Source organism: Cyanistes caeruleus, chromosome 15, assembly GCF_971803275.1.
Source record: "Cyanistes caeruleus chromosome 15, bCyaCae1.hap1.1, whole genome shotgun sequence".
NCBI lineage: Eukaryota > Metazoa > Chordata > Aves > Passeriformes > Paridae > Cyanistes > Cyanistes caeruleus.
In genome coordinates, this window is record NC_141715.1 from 3799714 (window position 1) to 3817540 (window position 17827).

Below are 17827 nucleotides of genomic sequence, written 5' to 3' on the forward strand. Positions count from 1 at the left end.
CATGAGCAAACACTATGATTTAGAAACAAATTATGACCGCCTCTTTCTACGTGGAAAATCCCCTCACTAAGTAGAGTCATGTGGGGTGAGAGTCACCAGTTTGGGGCTGGTTAGCTGTTTTGGGGAATGCAGATTTTGTCTTTGAGCAGAGATGAAACAAGTACATTCCTGAATGTTGTTTATGCAGCCTGAGATGAATGTCAGACAGTAAAAATGTTCTCTGATGATGTCTGCTCACTGATTCCAGCTAACATCATGTGCAGGGACATCATGATTTCACAAAGGCAGTGTACAATTTGTGGCTTAAAATAAATTCTTGCAAATGAAAATCAGTGCACTTGAAAGCTGCTATGATTTGTAGTGATTTCAGGTATTTAAGTTTTCAAATAATGACCCCTAAAACCTTCATTAACTATGCTTGAAAAGCAATAAACTGATGAAGACTGCCCCAGTAGCCTCTTCTGTCAGTATTTGAGCACCTTCTAAATTTCTCCTGCTGCCAGCAGAAATTACCATCCACAAAAATCGCAGCTGGTGATAAGGGATCGTTAATCAGATTCCAAGCCCATCTGCTGAGGAGGCACAGGACAGGGACTTGCTAAAGCTGCCTGTGCTGCTGTTAGCAGCAGGGCTGGCTCCATCCTGCTCCCAGCAGTCTGCATGCTGCTCTCCTCTTTCTTTCAACCCCCTTTTGCAGGTTGTTCCTAGGGCTGGCCGATGAGGAATGTCCCTGGTGGCGCAGCAGAGCTCTGGAGGGACACCACACATTTTTATTCCTGGGGGAGAGCAGGCAAAGGCTCGTGAGGTGCTGGAGGTTTACCACTTTTTCTTTTATGTTTGCTCTTGGTTGCCCTTTGTGTTGCCCTTTAAAAAGGCAACGAGGCCACGCCAGTCCTCTATGAAACTGGAAAGGTACCAGCGCTCTGGAGACTCTTCGGTTTGCTGTAAATTACACTTTATTAAGGGTGTTGCTTGCCAATAACCACAGACCCCATGTGGTTCACAGCAGTTCCTGAGGTTTTGCAGAACGGGCATTATGAGCTGACACTTTGGTCTCCAGCCTCTCAGGGCTATTGGGTTCTGAGCTAAACTGCCCTCTGCCGGGACCTTAAGCATCTCAGGGTTTTCTTCCTTTTTTCATAGAAGGTGTCAGGAACTTATGCAAGTCCAGGGCATATAAGTGCTGCTCTTGGTAGAGAGTGAGGTCTGTTGACTCTGGCAGATGCCTCAGCAGACCTTGAACTCCCTGTGGTGTTTTTCAATCCTCTGTCCATTTGGAGCCTGGGAGCTCTGCTCAGCAACTCCCTGCTGCTCTTCAGCCACACCGAGGGAGAGCCCTGGCGTGGCCTCTCGGGGTGCTCTGCCCAGGCCACCTTCTGCAGGCTGCCACAGAAGGCAGTGCTGGAAATCTCTCAGTTTAGGGGCATTTGTTCCTTTAAGAACTTGGTGAATTGTGACATGGAGAGCTTGATGCTGTTTGTGTAGGGAAGCCCCTGTGGCTCTACTGCAGAGCTCTCTTTTCTGACTCTCCCTACATCCCTGCGATGCTCAGTCCCACCACACAGCTTCTGCTATGGGTACCTGGGGATTTCAATGTTATTTGTCTTGATTATCACAATTTATGCTCCATGGCCCATCTGCTTTCACCTTGGGGACTCATGAATGGGCTTCTCTCTTTCCTCTCTTCAGGGCTTCTGTTTGGCAGCTGTTAGAACATCTGTCTTTCCCTGCAAGGCTCTCCCTACTACAGGGAGCTCTTCTCCAGGCAATTTCCCTGGGATCTCACTGCTCTATTCTGCTGCAAGATCTCTCCTGCTGCCCACCTCTTCTCCTGGAAGAAGTTTTGCAACACAAAAACTTCCAGTGTTTTCCTCTGGCATAAAGGTATGAGAAATTCTGCTCAAGTTGTTCACCAAAAGCAAGATGTGACTGTTTGCAAATTAGAAATCCAGACCCTTGATGCAGGAGGTCCCAAAAGAAATATCTTCATGCTGGGTGTGGTAACAACCATCCCTGTGGTTTGAGGGTGGGAAGCACAGACAATTTCTGAATATATTTCTGAAAAACAGATGAGTTGTCTTTGTTGCCTTCTTGCCTCAAAGGGGTTGCTTCCTTTCTCGGCCTGTGTCAGTGAGATTCTGCAGAGATGGAGACAGATGATTCACAGGGCCAGAGGTAACCTGGAGAGGCAGCAGAAGAAGGGGGTGGAGTGCTCATGTCCAGAGCTGCTCAGCCAGGTGGGATTAGCAACAAAGGAAAATAAACAGATAGATGTCAACACAGCATCGCTGCAAGTGGGAGTTGCACAAGCAGAAGGGTGTAAACACAGCCAAAGGTCTCCCTGTCCAGTGTGGGTGGAATGTGCTGCACCTGCCTCCTCTGCTCCTGAAAGGCTCTGTTCTGAGGGACAAGTTCCTAGTTCCTGGTGGGAAAAGCTCTGCTGAATCACTCTCTGTGAAGCAGGCAGCTCGCTGGGAGAGTCAGAGCATGGATCTTTCTCTTGCACAGGGCAGGAGCGCAAAGCTGAGCTCTGTGTGCCTCGGCTGACACAGGGGACAGCAGACACGTGCTGTAACTGCAGGGTTTTCTAAATCTGAGCTCCTCCTCTAGATCCTTGACAGGTGTTTGCTCTCCTGTCCCTTTACTCTTTCTCCTATTGCAAACTACTTCCCAAATTTAATAGCTTGGTTGGAAGGGAATTACTTTGCTCTTGACAGAACATGCTGAGTCAATCCACTTTAACTGCAGATTTGGTTTGCAAATAATATCTCCTTTCCGATAGGGTTCAGGTGTCATCGCTGTGGACATTGGCAGGAATTTGCTTGACCATGACAGCTTTTACAGAGCCTGGCAATTAAGTTGTCAGGAATCATTTTCCACTGCCAGGAGGCATTAATGGATCCTGGCCTTGGCTGGAATAAGCCCTGGGAGATGGATATTGTAATCGGGATGAGAAGGGGTCCTTGTAGCCGAGGTCTGCATCCAGCCAGAGGTCTGGAGTCCTGGATACTTGGTGGAACTGAGATAAGGGGAAGGTCAGGAAGCACAGGGCCAGAACATCAGGGGGAAGGAATGAAAATGAGGAGTTTGAACAAGGACACGATCCCTCGTGTCCCTAATGTAGCAGGAAACGTTGGCGTTTGGAGAGGCTTTAGTTTTGCAGATGCACACTGCAAAGTACTAATATTAGCAGAACTCCTGGATATGAAAGCAAATATTTTTCCACTAGGTAATCCCTAAAATTGTGTTGTTGTGGATTTGCTTTTCAAGTGGGAAAAATGTTGGAAATGTCCTTCTCTTAGAAAATAAAACTGTGATGATTCAACACAAGCTCGCTCTGTTTAAATTATGTCAAAAATAGATCTGCAAGCAAGGATTTTGATTACCAAATACAGAATTTGAAAAATGAAAAGTTAGTGAGAGATTTGGAGGATTTAGGATCCCAACTGAGAAGTCTACAATTGAGATTAATCCAAAGAATTGCCAAAAATTTCCTTACATAAAGGACAGAAATGTGCTCAGGGCCAATCTTAAGTTCCATTACCTGAATAGTGGGCAAACCTTAAGGAGATGTTTGAAGAAAACTAAAGACATAAAGCATAAAGAGATAACGTACACAGTGAATTTTCAGGAAGCAAACCATGCGTGGGCTAATACCAATCTTTGCAAAGTTGGCTGACTTCCTAGGTAAAGGAAGTACAGTACATCTAGTCTGTGCAGACATTAAAGGCATCTGGCCTGCTGCCCTGGGGGATGGTGTCACTTAGGCTCAGTAAGGTGGGTCAGGGACTGGCCATGTTGGGGGTGGGAGAAGATGAGCAGAAGGTGCCATGGGAGTTATCAGTGAACAACCAAAAAGATGGATTTTTAGGACCAAACTTAGTGTTTTTGCTCCTTGCTGTGTTACAGGAAAAGTTGGCACGAACAGCAGAGCACTGCTGAGTTTTTTAAAGAGGAGAAGAGCAGGATTCCTCCTGCAGAGCACAGGGTGACCTTCTGGGCTCAAATTGGCCTGAAATACAATGGGGAAGAGTGCAAAATCATGTTCTGTAGTTAAATAACGGGGGGTTTGGCTATCAGTTGGCAGCTCAGTTGAAAACTGTGGATGAGGGGAAAGTGCTAATTGCATTTAGGTAGGCACAGGGGAGATGTGAGCCCACGATGTGCTGCAGCCGTGCGCGGGGCAGCCCAGAGCTGGGCAGAGTGTGCGGGACAAGGGGGGGTCCTGGCATGGTTCCCACCCACCTCAAGCCACACAAAATCCCCTTCCTGGCACACACACTTGTATCAATCATTAGCCAGATACCCAGAGCTGGGTAAACACGTTTTTGGCTTTGAGTGGTGATGACAGGCGGGGAGCGTTGCCTAATGAGGTGGGACCACTTGGTAGCGTGGTGTGCTATATATTCCTGCTCCTCCCTGCAATCTTCCTCTCCCGCACAGAGAGCAGGCAGGCTGCACTCGAGGGGTGTCCCTGGCTGCCATGAAGGTGACAGGAGTTTTGGTGAGGGCAGCTATTGCCCTTTGCTGCTGCTTGGGTGAGTGTTCACTGGGGTAGTGCAAAGATCGATCTGGCTGAGTCAGAGTTGAGTTTTTATTTCAGTAAAAGCCTTTGGGTCTTGCAACATGGAGGAGAGCCTTGTTCCATGAAGAAATTGCCTTCCTGAGAGAGCACAACAAAGAAATTAGGTTTCAAGACTGAGGTTTCAGCAAACATCATACAGCTGTTATCCTCTTGGTTTGTAGGAGCAGTTCTCGTGCAGGGTAGGGGCTTGCACATGGCAGTCCTGAGTATAAAGGCAAAATAAAGCTGTAGAAAATGGCCTTATTACCTATGTGAGCAATAGAAATGCAAGCTTTAACCTCTGGGATTGCACTGGGAGTTTGCTGTGTTACTCCTGGTAACTGAGAATGTTGGATTTGGAGGTGGACAGTGATGGTGGCAATAATTATCTTAAACATGCATGTCCGAACTTTTGAAAGTCAAACATAAAAGTCTCTTAGAAGAGGCTAAAATCCAAGAGTATAGAATTGAATGTACCTGTATCACCTGTAACATTTTAGGGGTAGATAATTACATGTGCTCTCACAAGGTTTATCTCCCCTCAGAAGGACAATGAAATTTTATTTAGTAACTTTTAATACATCCTACTGCCATTTATTGGAATAATGTAAAACTCAACATTTTCCTAAACAAAATAAATTAGTGTTGACTAATCACTGAATTAACTCATGTCATGAAAATATTTACATATGTAAATATCTTTGCATGTTAATAATTTGTTGGTGTTTTTTTTCCTGTCTCCTTTTTTTTCTTTCAGGTACTGCTTTTGGAGTTCAGGTGAGCTACAGATCTATTTATTATGTTCTTTTCAGGCTTCTGGTAAAGTAGAAACAGTATGTAGCTACCCAATGAGCACATGGGTTAAATCTAATGAAATCTTTGCTGTTAAAATAATATTTGCCAGTGCATGGTTGAACAACATTTCCAATTTCATGAGAAAATAAAAGATCCCCATTTTTTGCAATATTTTCGGTTCATTAAATAAAATGAAAAAACAAGAAGTAATTGTACACCCTTATTATATTAACTCTTAGACATAATTTAGTTACACCCAGCCAAAGGCAGTAGTTTGCCTCCTCGTGAGGAAAACTGTCTTAGGATGACACGCTCGAAAACATCAAACACTGTGACTCTGATAATTGCTTCCATACAGCAAGGCACAAAGAATTCCTTGCATAAATTTCTCTACCTATATCACAGAGAGAAAACCAGCAGGGCCTGAGCCGTGGATTTGTCTGCAGGTTCCTCCCACGCAGCTCCGAGCCTCCGGAACTCTCCAGAGTGCAGCACGATCTGGAAGGATCCGCTGCGGAGCCGAGGGGCTCCCAATTACCACTGCCTTCATTAGGCACTGTCTCACCCACAGCCATCCTGCCTCCCTGGACCCCGGCAGAAGTGCATAATCAGAAACTTCTGTAGGGAAGATTCCTGACTGCCTGAGCAGATTCCCAATAATGCCTCTAATTTACCTCCCAGCAGCAGCGGCGGGCGCGGCGGCGGTGGGAGGATGCTGGGGGGTTTCACTCCGTGGGGGAGCCAAAATTGAGGCTGATTCTGGGCTGCTTCCACAGCTTGATTGCAGCCAGTACACCCGTGGCAAGGATGGGAATCCCGGGGTTGCTTGCCCAAGGCACTTGAAACCGGTGTGTGGCACGGATGGCAACACGTACAGCAACGAATGCGGGATCTGCTTCCACAATGTGTGAGTCTTGCTGGGGACCCCACAGAGGCCTCGGGGCAGGGGGTTCCAGGCAGAGGTGGCAGCTTTGCTCCCCAGGGATGAGAAGCATGTGCCTTTGCAGCTGGGTGACAACACCACCAGCCTTGAGGTGATGCTCTCTTGGTCACTGAGACAGGTCTGCTTTCTTCCAGGGAACATGGTGCCAGTGTGGAGAAGGAACGCGATGGAGAATGTGACCCAAAACCTATCGTGGTAAGACAGAGTCTGTAATGGGGACAACTCAAACACCATGCAGAAGTGTGGGACAGAAAGTGCACAGCTGGTGTACACAGCCCAAAAAAAAATCTGGTGATAACCAAAGCTGAGAGGGTTTTATAGGTTATCTGATACCATCTCTCTGTTATTTTCTACTTCAGACTTCAAACCTTTCTAATTGGGAATAAAATAAAAATAATATATTGGCTGAAGGTTGGATCTGACCACTTGGATGCCTCCAGCAGGATCCTATGAAGGACCTCACAAAACCCAAATCACAGTCTTTCTTACTATCCCTTCTTTTTTTCATTGGAGAGAATTCCCACAGAATTTTTGGTTTCTACTTGTGCTAATGAAATTGGTTTGATGCTGGATTTGTCCCCAAAGGCTGAGGGAGAGTGAGAAGACTGTGTAAGAGTGTTATATCTTTATGTCAAAAAAATGCTTTCTTTTTTCTCTATTCCTGCTATTTTTACAGGTTGATTGCAGTAATTACCGTAGAGCTGTAGTAGATGATCAGGTCATCGTTGCGTGCCCAAGGATAATGAAACCAGTCTGTGGCTCAGACAGCTTCACTTATGACAATGACTGCGGGATCTGTGCCTACAATGCGTAAGTCCTGTGCATGGAATGTCCTTCTGGATAATCAGCAAGTTGAGGCTCCCAGAGGCTTCTGTAAAATACCAGTTTTAAGGCAGGTGTCTCTGTATGTCTCCTTGCTGCTGGCTTCTCGTGATTCTTCAGCCAACCTGAGTGGCTTCCCCATTTTTTTGGCCAGAACCAGAGCAGAGACATGAGCAGATCAAAGTGTTGCTTGTAACACCTAATTACTCCTAACACTTAATTCCCATGGGAATAGTGTACATTAGCAGTTGCCATCTGCAGGGCACATTCAGAGAATTCAGGCAGTTGTGGTGTCCCAGGGGGAGGGTGGGACCCTGCTTTGTTGTCCCAGTGCCTGCAGTGTCATGGGGAAAGTTATCCTCAATGTTCCCTAACCAAAGCTTTTCTTCCTTTCAGAGAGCACGACACCAACGTTACCAAAATACATGAAGGGCCCTGCAAGGAATCTGTTGCTGTAAGTGCAATAGAGGTCAAAACCCCATCTCTTAGGGCTGCTAATAAAATCATGAGGACCTCACAGATTTCACTAGGAAGCTGCAAGAGGTCCATAGGATGAGGTGTACAAGGGTCCCAGTCCATTATTTGCTTTTCTTCATGGTGGGGGTGGATTTGGCATCCTCCCTGAGAGATCACCCCATGCTTACCACACCAAACTGAGGAAAGAGGAAGGAGATGGATATGGGATGAGGAGCTGATTTGTGTCCCCAGGAGGGCCAGAAGATTTCTCTTGCCAGCATGCTGTGCAGGTTGGCAGCTTTCTCTCTGGAGACCACAAATGTTTCCACCCTCAGCAGCAGGGATTCAAAACCCCCATGCTGGTTGTATTCACAGATGTAGTGAGACTCATAAGAGCACTAACCATAAATATTTATAGAGCATAGTTTATTGTATCTTTGTCTGAGGCTAACAGTCTGATGCCTTGGAAGGAGAAGCTTCTGTATTTCAGTGCTAAAATTCTGGGATGTAGGAAGTCCATTCTCCAACAGGTAGATAACCATTCTTTCCTATCCTTTCAAATCCTGTACTGAACTACAGGGAATCTGAAGTAAGAAGAAATCACAGAGCTGGAAAAGTGTGGAGAAAACCAACACAAACTGAAACAGTGTTATTCAGATTTACAGCTGTTGAAAAATGTTTCTTAGCAAATTCAAGATTTTTTTAAATGAGACTAGACTGAAAATTTTGTACATGTTCTTATGCCTCAAATACCTCTTCTCCAAGATAGTCCTTTTTCTTGACTCCTGGAGAACTAGGCTAATATTCAGAAATATAATTTCTGATTGGAGATTTAGCTTCAGTGTAACAGGGCTTTGTCCTGTTACAAAAACATTGGAGGCTGAAATACAGACCAAAAAGGTTTTGATTCAACTTTTCTTGCATAGCAAGGGCTTCTCCAGAGTGATTCATCCTTATTTTGCCAGGTTGACTGCACCAGGTACCGAACACAAACCACCAAAGACGGAAAAACATTGGTAGCCTGTCCGAGGGACTGGAATCCAGTTTGTGGCACAGATGACAGCACATACGACAATGAGTGCATGATCTGCGCCCACAACGTGTGAGTGCCGTGCCCAGAGTGCTCCTCCTCAGTCTTGAGAACTGTACTGCTGCATTTCTGCACCTGACTGTTTCTTCAAGTCTCTTAGCAATGGGATGGTTTTGGATTTGCTTTGAGTTTCTTTCTCATGGTGAAGTCATGAGGCATCTCCTTGGATGAGTCTGTGGGCTGGGCAGAGGAAGGAACAATTCAGAATATTGCTTTAAATTGCACGTTATGAGAAGATGGGATGAGCTTGGTAATAAGTAGCAATTCTGAACACTTTTTAAAGAGTCTGAAACCATGGTTTGCTTCATTTTGCACATAACTTTGACCAAGAGTATAAGCATTTATTTTACTGTTTCCCTCTTCCAGGGAAAAAAGGACCCATGTTGGCAAGAGGCACAGTGGACAGTGCAGAGAGAAGACTGATGAGGTAAGTGTTCAATATAAGGCTTACTCCTCTTAGCTGCATCAGCTGAAGGGTTCTCTGAGGTGACATCTACTCTGAAAGTGAGCTGGCCTGAAGCCTGGCTTTCTCCACCTGTCTTTTAAGTCTTGTCAGCTCCTTGTGTCGAGGATGCCTGCAAATGTCACCCTCACCTGTCCTGAGGCAGGTGTCCTCTGGGCCCTCCCTGCCCAACAGCTCTGGCAGATGGGCTGGGTGAGAGCCATGCACGGAGTTCTCGTGATGAATTCACACCTACGGCAGCCTTTGGGGTGGGGACATGTTGTGAAACGTAGAGCACACCTGAAGTTTTGATTGGAATGTATCAGCTGCTGTGTAGGACATGTTAACACATAAATGTGGAAGTTGTTCAGTTTGGGCTTTGATCTTCTTTTGAGGAGGCCCTTCAAGTGCAAAGTCCAACTTCTTTTGCTGTACAGTTAAAAAAGGTCCATGTTTCAAAGTTTTTTTGTTTCTTTTCTTATATATCTTGCAGTTGGGAGTGACCAAGGTGCTTAAGCCAGGGATTTGGCACCTCATGCAGTGCTGTGCAGTTCCCCTCGTGTGAGAGGGTTCAGGCAGAGCTGACTCAGCCTGGTTTAGTAAGAACTGAGTCATAGCACTGGTGTTATCTCAGCATCCCAGCATTAGAGACATGGCAGGAGGTTATGATGGAATTTATTTTATTGGAGAAGGAGGTCTTCCTCAGGTTTGATGCTGCTGCTTTTTTTTTTTTGTAGCTTGACTGCAGTAAATTCCCAGCCAGAAAGGTGAAGGGTGGCAAAGACCTGGTCCGGTGCCCCAGGATCCTGCACCCGGTGTGTGGCACAGATGGGTTCACTTATGACAACGACTGCAGCATCTGTGCCCACAACGTGTAAGTATTGTACACAGGACTCTCTTTTGGAGTGGCAAGCCAGGGTTAGCTCACCAGATGGCTTTTCTTTTTGGTATTAACATATCTGTGTTTCTCTTTCATATCTGTGTTTCCTGGAGCCCTTTTCACCTGATTTTGTTCCCTGATGCTCCTTTTATTCCTTGGGGGAGTGTGGGAGAGCCAGCTCTCAGCCTGAGCACTCTGTGAGGGCTGTGATATTTGGAAGGGGAAGGAGTGAATGGAGCTGTTATACAGCACACAATGATGAAACCTGACTGTAGAATTACACTTTTTAATGACAGGGAGAGGCTGGTTCATCAGGCAGTCAGGTGTTTCCTTTATCATCTCTATTGGTTATGGGTTTAGTTTGCTTTCTGTGGCACCTGTGTGTCCCAGGGCACAGGTGGTGAGCCCAACATCTCCCTTTCAGACAACACGGGACTGATGTTAAGAAAAGCCACGATGGAAGATGCAAGGAGGAGAGCACTCCTGTAAGTGTTCTTTCAGCTATAAAATAAGCACCATCTACTCTCTCCGTGGTCTCCAGGAAGATCCTGGCTGGGCTCAGTGCACCCAGGGGTGGGTGGAGGGTGGTGCACAGGGTTCATGCTGATGCTGTGCTTCTCCTCAGCTGCTCACAGCTGCCAGTGTGCTGTACAGGAGGGAAAGAGAGGATGGGGACAGGCTGGGACTTCAGAAACAAAATGTCCCAGTACTGCCAATCTCTGCACAGAAATCATCAGAGGCAGCCCAAGAACCATGCAGCTCATTTTAGCACAGTAGGAGAGGTGGAAAGGCTGTTTTAGATGTCCATGTATTTATTCAGTGCTAGGATTTCCATTGCACTAGACAGGCAGGTTAAAAAAATCCTTGTACTCTGGTCAGCCAGGACAAATCTGCTCTCAGGTATGTGTACAGAAATAGCTTTATTATCCTGCACAGTAACAATATGTGCTGATAATATCTCAACACATTTATTCTGCTTATGCAGAGCAGCTCTGAAGCACCAAAAATAATTTCATGCATCCTGAGGGACTGCAATATATATTCTGTAGAAAAGGCACGTTGTTAAAATGTGGTCTTTGCTTTAATTTGTTCTTGGACCACATGGGAAATATGGATAATAAGAGACACTGCATTGGGGAGGCTGTGCAAAATGACAGTGAAGTGTCAGTGATGCTTAGCTAATGTAGGCTGATTTCCAATAAGTATTTGTCTATTGATCCTCAAATATTTAAACCATTTGATTTGATAAATTGTAAATATTTTTGCAGCAGAAGCTGGTGAAACAGGTCTTGCTGCTCTTGGAAATACTGAAACAAAATCTTGGATACAGTAAACTTTGTCAAGCTGCACTCAATGTCAAACATTTTAAATCAGATTCCTCAGGCTGAGTTAGGGGATGTTTAGTTCAGAAATTTGGAAAAAAAGAATCTTCAGTGGAAATCTTGTCAGTAATTGGAACAGGCTGACCAGAGAATGGTCACTATTCCTTGGAGTTGTTCAAAGGGTGTGTGGATGTGGCACTTAAGGATATGGTTTGGTGATGAACATGAGGGCTCTGGGTTAATGGTTGGGCTCAATGATTTTAGAGGTATTTTCCAATCTTTATGAATGCTGGATTTAAAATCTGTGTATATTCTACTCTAGGAAAATAATCTCTTTTACTGACTGTTCCCTCTGCTAGCAGAAAATACCCAACTACAATTACATTATTTTTATTCAAGCCTAAACTTTAAAAACCCTGATTTTCCCCTGGCAAAGACCTCTAAAATCTAGAGGGGGAAGACTTCAGGTGGGACACTGACCCAGCATGGCTGTTTTGTCTGCCCAGGTTGACTGCAGCATGTACCTGAGCGGTACCAAAGCCGGAGAGGCCATCAGCGCCTGTCCCTTCATCCTGCGCGAGATCTGCGGGACAGACGGCGTCACCTACAGCAACGACTGCGCCCTGTGTGCCCACAACATGTGAGCCCTGCAGGTCACACACCCTGAGAGCCCCACTGGGTTATTTCTCTGAGCATTTTGAACTCTGCTTTCTCTTCCAGTGAACACGGAACTGAGGTTGCCAAGAAGCATGATGGAAAGTGCGTGGAAGAAGCTCCCCAGGTAAGTGGCACCTGAAGGGTTTGAGCAGGTGGCAGCTGCACAACCTGAGCAAATGCTGGGTGGTTTGGGTGGTGCAGCCTCCACAGGGGTCACACTTGTGCTGCCCTTCCTTCTGTGGGTGAATATCACCCTCCCATCAGCAGGAACGTTGTGCACTTCCTGCACACAATCAGGGAAAGAAAGAGAAGAGGACAGGTGAGGACTGAGTTATGAGACAGGCAGGTGATTAATGATTTAAGGCTTTACACAGAGAATCCTTTTCCCACAGCACTCGGTCACAGCAGGGGATGCAGAGGGCCCTGGGAACCCAATTCTTTCTCAGTGCTTGTGTTTTACAAAAGGATGTTCTGCAAAGATTAGAAAAATTCCTGTGTTTTGAATGCTGATACCTAAGGTGTCAGGGGATTCAAACCCACCTCTGGTTTTTGGTTTGGTGGTTTTTGGGGTTTTTTTTTTTTGGTAAATGCGATGTAATCTAATATATACCAACATGAATCATGTAAAAATACCAGATTAACTATATTTGGCCAGGTCTAAGCCATTTACTCTCACTGGGGAATAGAAAAACAAAGGCACCTCATTAGCATGTTTGAAAGAGTCAACATCCTGAGTCAGATATTTCATTTCTATACAAACAAACTATGAAATGCCATTCCTTTGTTTCCTGAGTACGCTCTGTGCTCAGGCCGGGTGAGATACATAAATCAGGGAAGAAGAGTTCACACTGGAGAAACTGGGAGTGCTAAAACACAAGGCCAGCTCCTCAGCTGACGTAAATCAGCTTCCACTGCTGTCAGTCCTGCTGGCAGCTCTCAGCACTCGGAACCGTCCCATTGCAACAAAAGACCTGTCAGCACATCTCCCCTCCATTCTTGTGGGCCATGAAAAACACCTTGGTCACAGTCAGCCCCCTTGCAGGAAGTGCATAAATCGTGCCATTTTGATTTACAGATTATTTCTGAGCTGCCTTTTGTAATATCCTGGTGGGTTCAGTAAGGTATAGGGGCATCGTGATAAATGCAGAGCTCAGTGAGTAATGTCTACCTTCCAGCCTTGATTCAGCCTTCTCCAGGGAAGGCTGTGAAAGGAGATTGCTAGTTTTCCATGAAGGATGAGTTAATATATAACCACAATTTGTCATCTGGCAGGTCCTTTTAGGGTCTGGCATGGGCAGCTTTAGGCAGAGGCACAAGCTGGGGGATATGTTGGGGCTCCCTTGCATGGACCAGAGCTGGTGGCAGAGCCTTTGCTGTGCTTGTTTTCCCCAGCTGAACTGCAGCCGGTACCCCAGGTCCGTGATGAAGGATGGCAGGGAGCTGATGGCCTGCACCATGATCTACGACCCCGTGTGCGGCACCGACGGCATCACCTACGCCAGCGAGTGCACCCTGTGCTCCCACAACTTGTGAGTGCTCCCCTTCCTCCCTGGGGGTTCACAGTTTGGCTCTGTGGGAGCTCAGTAATCTGCAAGGGCTCGCTCTGAAACCTTGTGCTGAAGGGATTCTGTCTGTCTGCCCCTGCTTTCCTGCTTGGCTTGCTTGGTGTTTGACACCCTGCAGAAGGGGTGCAGCAGCTGGGGACAGTGTCTGCTCTGGTTTTGTTAGTGCTGGGCAGGTGGTGCAGAGCTGTGTGGTCTGGAAATCTCTGTGACTCTGTGGGAGTGAGGTTTGTTCTTGCTCTCTGGCTGTGACAGGGAAGGTCATGGTTAATAACAATCTCTCCTTCCTCCAGGGAGCACCGGACCAACCTTGGCAAGAGAAAGAACGGACCTTGTGAAGAGGATGTTACAAGAGTGAGTGGGAAAGAATGGGAATAAAGAGTGAAGCTCAGTGTCTGTTACACTCATTGGGCACTGTCTTCTGCTCTGGGCTACAAATCAGGAGGTGGTGGTGTGCACACCTGAGGAGATCCCTTGGGAATTTCACGCTGCTCATAAAACAGCCAACATCCATCCCACTGCTCTGTAATGAAGCAGGAGGAGATGTGGCAGTGGGCAGAAACAGTACAAGATCACTTCTGCTACCAGGAGGACACTTGGGGTTGGTTATGATGCAGCTACAGCCAGTTTAATTTCTCAGTGGGGTGTCATTCCTGATGTTGGGGGGGCACAGTTTGCTCTCAGGCAGAGGGACTCAATATCTACCTTCTGTGTGCAGGCCCTTTGCAAGGACTACAAGGAAGTCTCTCCTATCTGCACCATGGAATACATGCCCCACTGTGGCTCTGATGGCAAAACCTACGGCAACAGATGTATTTTCTGCAACGCCTATGTGTACGTATAGGAGTGAAACCTTTCCTTCCATGATCAGTTCCTGTCCCTGTGTGAATTCAGGGCTGTCTCATCATGCCTTTTTGTCTAACTGCTCGTGGGATACACTGGACATTTCTAGGTTTTTTTGCATTGTAAGGGAAAATGAGAAGGGCCCATTTCTGTGATGTGTATTTGGCCTCCTGTTTGTTAGCTTTGAAAGTATTTTATTGATTTTCAGCAACACTCAATCTGTTCCACAAGCTCACAAGGGCGTGTGGGAATGATTTCACCGAACCAGCTGGATTGTACCAAATGAATGGAACCATTCATCTTTTCTTAAATGAGGATAATGAAAGGGGATATTTGGGATTTTGAGATTGTTCTTTATCTCCAGTCAACCCTAAGCCAATGCTTGGGCCAGTGAAATGAAAAGGGTGTCAGTCATGTCTAATTCTCCTCTCTCCTTTTCTCACCAGGGAAAGCGGGGCAACTCTTAACCTCATGAGCACGTCTGAATGCTAAGTCTGTGCTGGACTCCAGCCCAGGAAGACAAACTCCTTTCCATCTGACTTCCCATGGGCTGACCTTCCCTAGTAACATCCCTTCAGTCTGCCTTGTTTCCTTAGCTCCTGAAACACTTGTTCAATAAACTGACTTGGCAACATTCCTCTGTCTCAGTGCCACATCTCTGCCCTGTCATGGCACTTCCAGTGGTGGATATCTATTTTTCTACTGATGTTCTCCACTTACAACTAATGTGGATCAAATTTTCTGGCCATGTGCCAGTGCCATCCCTGCTCTGATGAGGGCCCCTTGGAGCTCTCCATCCTTTCCTTACTCCTCAGTCTTCTTGTCAGTGTTAATCTTATCAAACCATGATATCTCTGTATGACCTGACCACAGATTCCCTCCTTGCAGTCAGTGCAAGGAGACATTTCCCTCCAGAGCATGTTCCACCTCCTCTGTGGGGAAATGCCAAGGATGTAGGTGGTGATTTGCTCTCAAGGAGAGCACTTTTTGCTTAGGTTAGAAAGGAAAATTGGCTCTCTGGTCAAGAGGTGCCCTGTCCTCATTTCCATTGCCCGTGGAGCTTGTCCCAAGGCAGAGACAGCAGCTGCTGCCAGGAAAGAGGATCCCAGCCTCTGTCCACAATGTCAAAAGCAGTTGAAGGATGTAATCTACAGGAGGGGAATCCTGAGCTCCATTCAGGGCCACAGACAGCAGAAGTGTCCACTCATTAAATATCTTAATTTATTAATACAACAGAGTATCTCCAGGACTGGTGGACAGTGATCACCCCTGAGGTGGGGGCCAGCCCTGGTGCACCACTGAGCTGCTTTCTAAAGTAATTCAGGAGGGAAAAAGATGCAGGGGTTCACTTGTGACTAGTTTTGACCAAATATTTTAAAAGTCCTAAGTAAAAATTCTGCCTGATAATCATTTTCCTACTTTTTTGAGGCCAAGCTGCTCAGGACCTGGTGATATAATTATTGTCATTTTGGTGGTCTGTGTGCATGGCAGGGAGGCAGGGGGACCTTGGGGCTGCCCTTCATCAGTGGCTGTGCCACTGCCTCCACACGAGGTCAGCAAAGCTATTGCAAGCCTAATATTTCAGGGATTCTTCTGGACTACAGTTAGTGCCTCCCTGATTCAATGTCCCATTGTAGTTCAGCAGAGAATAACACAATTATTTGGATCAGTTTGGAAAGTCACCCTTTGAATTGTCAGGCTAGAAGAATAGGCTGAAGGCAAATGTTCCTGACTTGGAGGTATTGGGGGTATTGTACCAGGGAATGAGGCCACAGTACCTCTGTGCCATTAGTGTCCATTTTCAGGATGATTTGTAACTAACAATGGCTTATTGTACTTTTCTTGGGTCTGTGTCCTAAAGTAAACGTTCTTTTGGTTTATATAACCTTTTTGCCATTTTCTGCTCAGGTGTTTTTGCAGAACATGCTGTTTTACTCTTGTTTAAGTGTTACTTGGTTATCCTCAGGGATAAGACCTGAATAATGTTTTTTTTCTTGTGGACTTTGGCAGCCTTTCACTTGGACTGTGCTCTGACTGCTGGCTTTTGCAAGCCTTTGCAGTAAAGCTGTCAGGAGCCAACTCGATGGCACTATCTTGGCACAGCCAAAGCCTCCTCTGTGGATCTCATTGTCTGGTGACACCAAAGGCAAACAAGAATTCAAGGAGACACAAAGCTGAGATCCAGTCAGAGCCATCCAAAGCAGCAGCCAAAGGGGTTAGAGGACAGAGGTTTCCATGCAGGATTCACCAGTAGGTTTCTTGTAAAAGTACATAATGGGATAAATCACTAAAACTGGGCCAGGAAATGGGAAAAGCCTGACATTGGAGTTAAATATCTCCCGGGCTCAGGGGGTGTTTTATGAAGCAATATAGCTATAAAAATAGGGCAGGGTGGTTTTCTGTGCCTTGGAGTTGTTTTTCAGCTGTTCCACGGTTACTTACTGAATGTGTGTTACTTAGATGATTTCTTTCTGCTTTGTATTGGAAATGGCCTCAAGTTGCATCAGGGGAGCTTTAGATCAGATGTTAGGAAAAATTTATTCATGGAAAGGGTTGTCAAGCACTGGAAGAGGCAGCTCAGGGAGTGGTTGAGTCACTGACCCTAGAGAGATTTAAAATATGTATAGATGTGATGCTTCAGGACATGGTTCAGTGGTGGCCTTGGCAATGGTAATGTTTGGACTTGATGATCTTAAGGGTCTTTTCCAACCTACACAATTCTATGATGAGGAGGCAATGATCAGTCAAAGACAAGGACATTCAAGTGGGAACATTGAATTTTTGTGGCTTAGCAGAGAGGTAGAACAATACCAGGCTTCAAGTGCCACTGAGACTTGAGAGGTGGTTTCAAGGCACAGCAGACGGAGCTGGGTGTTTGCTTGGGCACAGGCAGAGGGATGGCTGGAGAGATGGATGGGTGGATGGATGCTACTGTGGTGGGAAACAGCAAGAGGTGACAGAATAGTTAAAGTTGGAAGGGACCACTGGAGGGCATCTGGTCCATCCTCCCCAGCTGAGAAGTCCCCAGTCACCTTAGGAGCTCAGTGCTTGCCAAGCTGCAAACAGCAGCCATCTCTGTGTGGGTGACAGATGCTTTAGTGCTGCTCAGCCTGCTGCTCCATCCCTGCTCAGGTGCATGATGCTGCAGAACCCTGGGGCTTTCTTACTCACCTTGAGCTGCCTGAGCAGCTTCAAAATAGCCAGGTTTGTCTCAGAACACATTCCACAGTCATGCTGGGAAAGCTTGGTTTATAACCTGGAAAGAGGCGCTGAAAGGATCAGATGCAAGCATGGACTTGGTGAACTCTTATTTTTGCACTCTTGCCGTGAACAGAAGCGGCCTTATATCCTCAGTCAAGGATGAAGTGAAGGAAAAAAACGACTTTGCAGTGCCTGCTATGGCTGCAGCATGAGGCATCTCAAATGTAGTGCTGAAATGCAGCTGGTGCCA

The 17827-nt window shown here is 46.2% G+C and overlaps 1 protein-coding gene and 1 long non-coding RNA gene across 2 annotated transcripts; both read left to right on the forward strand.

Annotated features, from left to right (window-relative positions):
* Positions 1-1479: 1479 nt before the first annotated feature.
* LOC111935364 (uncharacterized) lies at positions 1480-2237 on the forward strand. The gene is made up of 3 exons (XR_002867668.2): positions 1480-1577; positions 1690-1884; positions 2103-2237. It is a non-coding gene; the product is annotated as an uncharacterized LOC111935364 (long non-coding RNA).
* Positions 2238-4412: 2175 nt separating this feature from the next.
* On the forward strand, positions 4413-15012 carry LOC111935477 (ovoinhibitor-like). Its single transcript, XM_023935867.2, has 16 exons — positions 4413-4538; positions 5322-5341; positions 6136-6266; positions 6437-6497; positions 6979-7112; positions 7521-7578; positions 8546-8682; positions 9037-9097; positions 9850-9986; positions 10417-10477; positions 11821-11954; positions 12035-12095; positions 13364-13500; positions 13827-13887; positions 14252-14367; positions 14823-15012. Exons 1-16 carry the CDS (start codon positions 4484-4486, stop codon positions 14866-14868), a joined length of 1410 nt encoding a protein of 469 aa, XP_023791635.2. The 5' UTR covers positions 4413-4483; the 3' UTR covers positions 14869-15012.
* The last annotated feature ends 2815 nt before the right edge of the window (positions 15013-17827 follow it).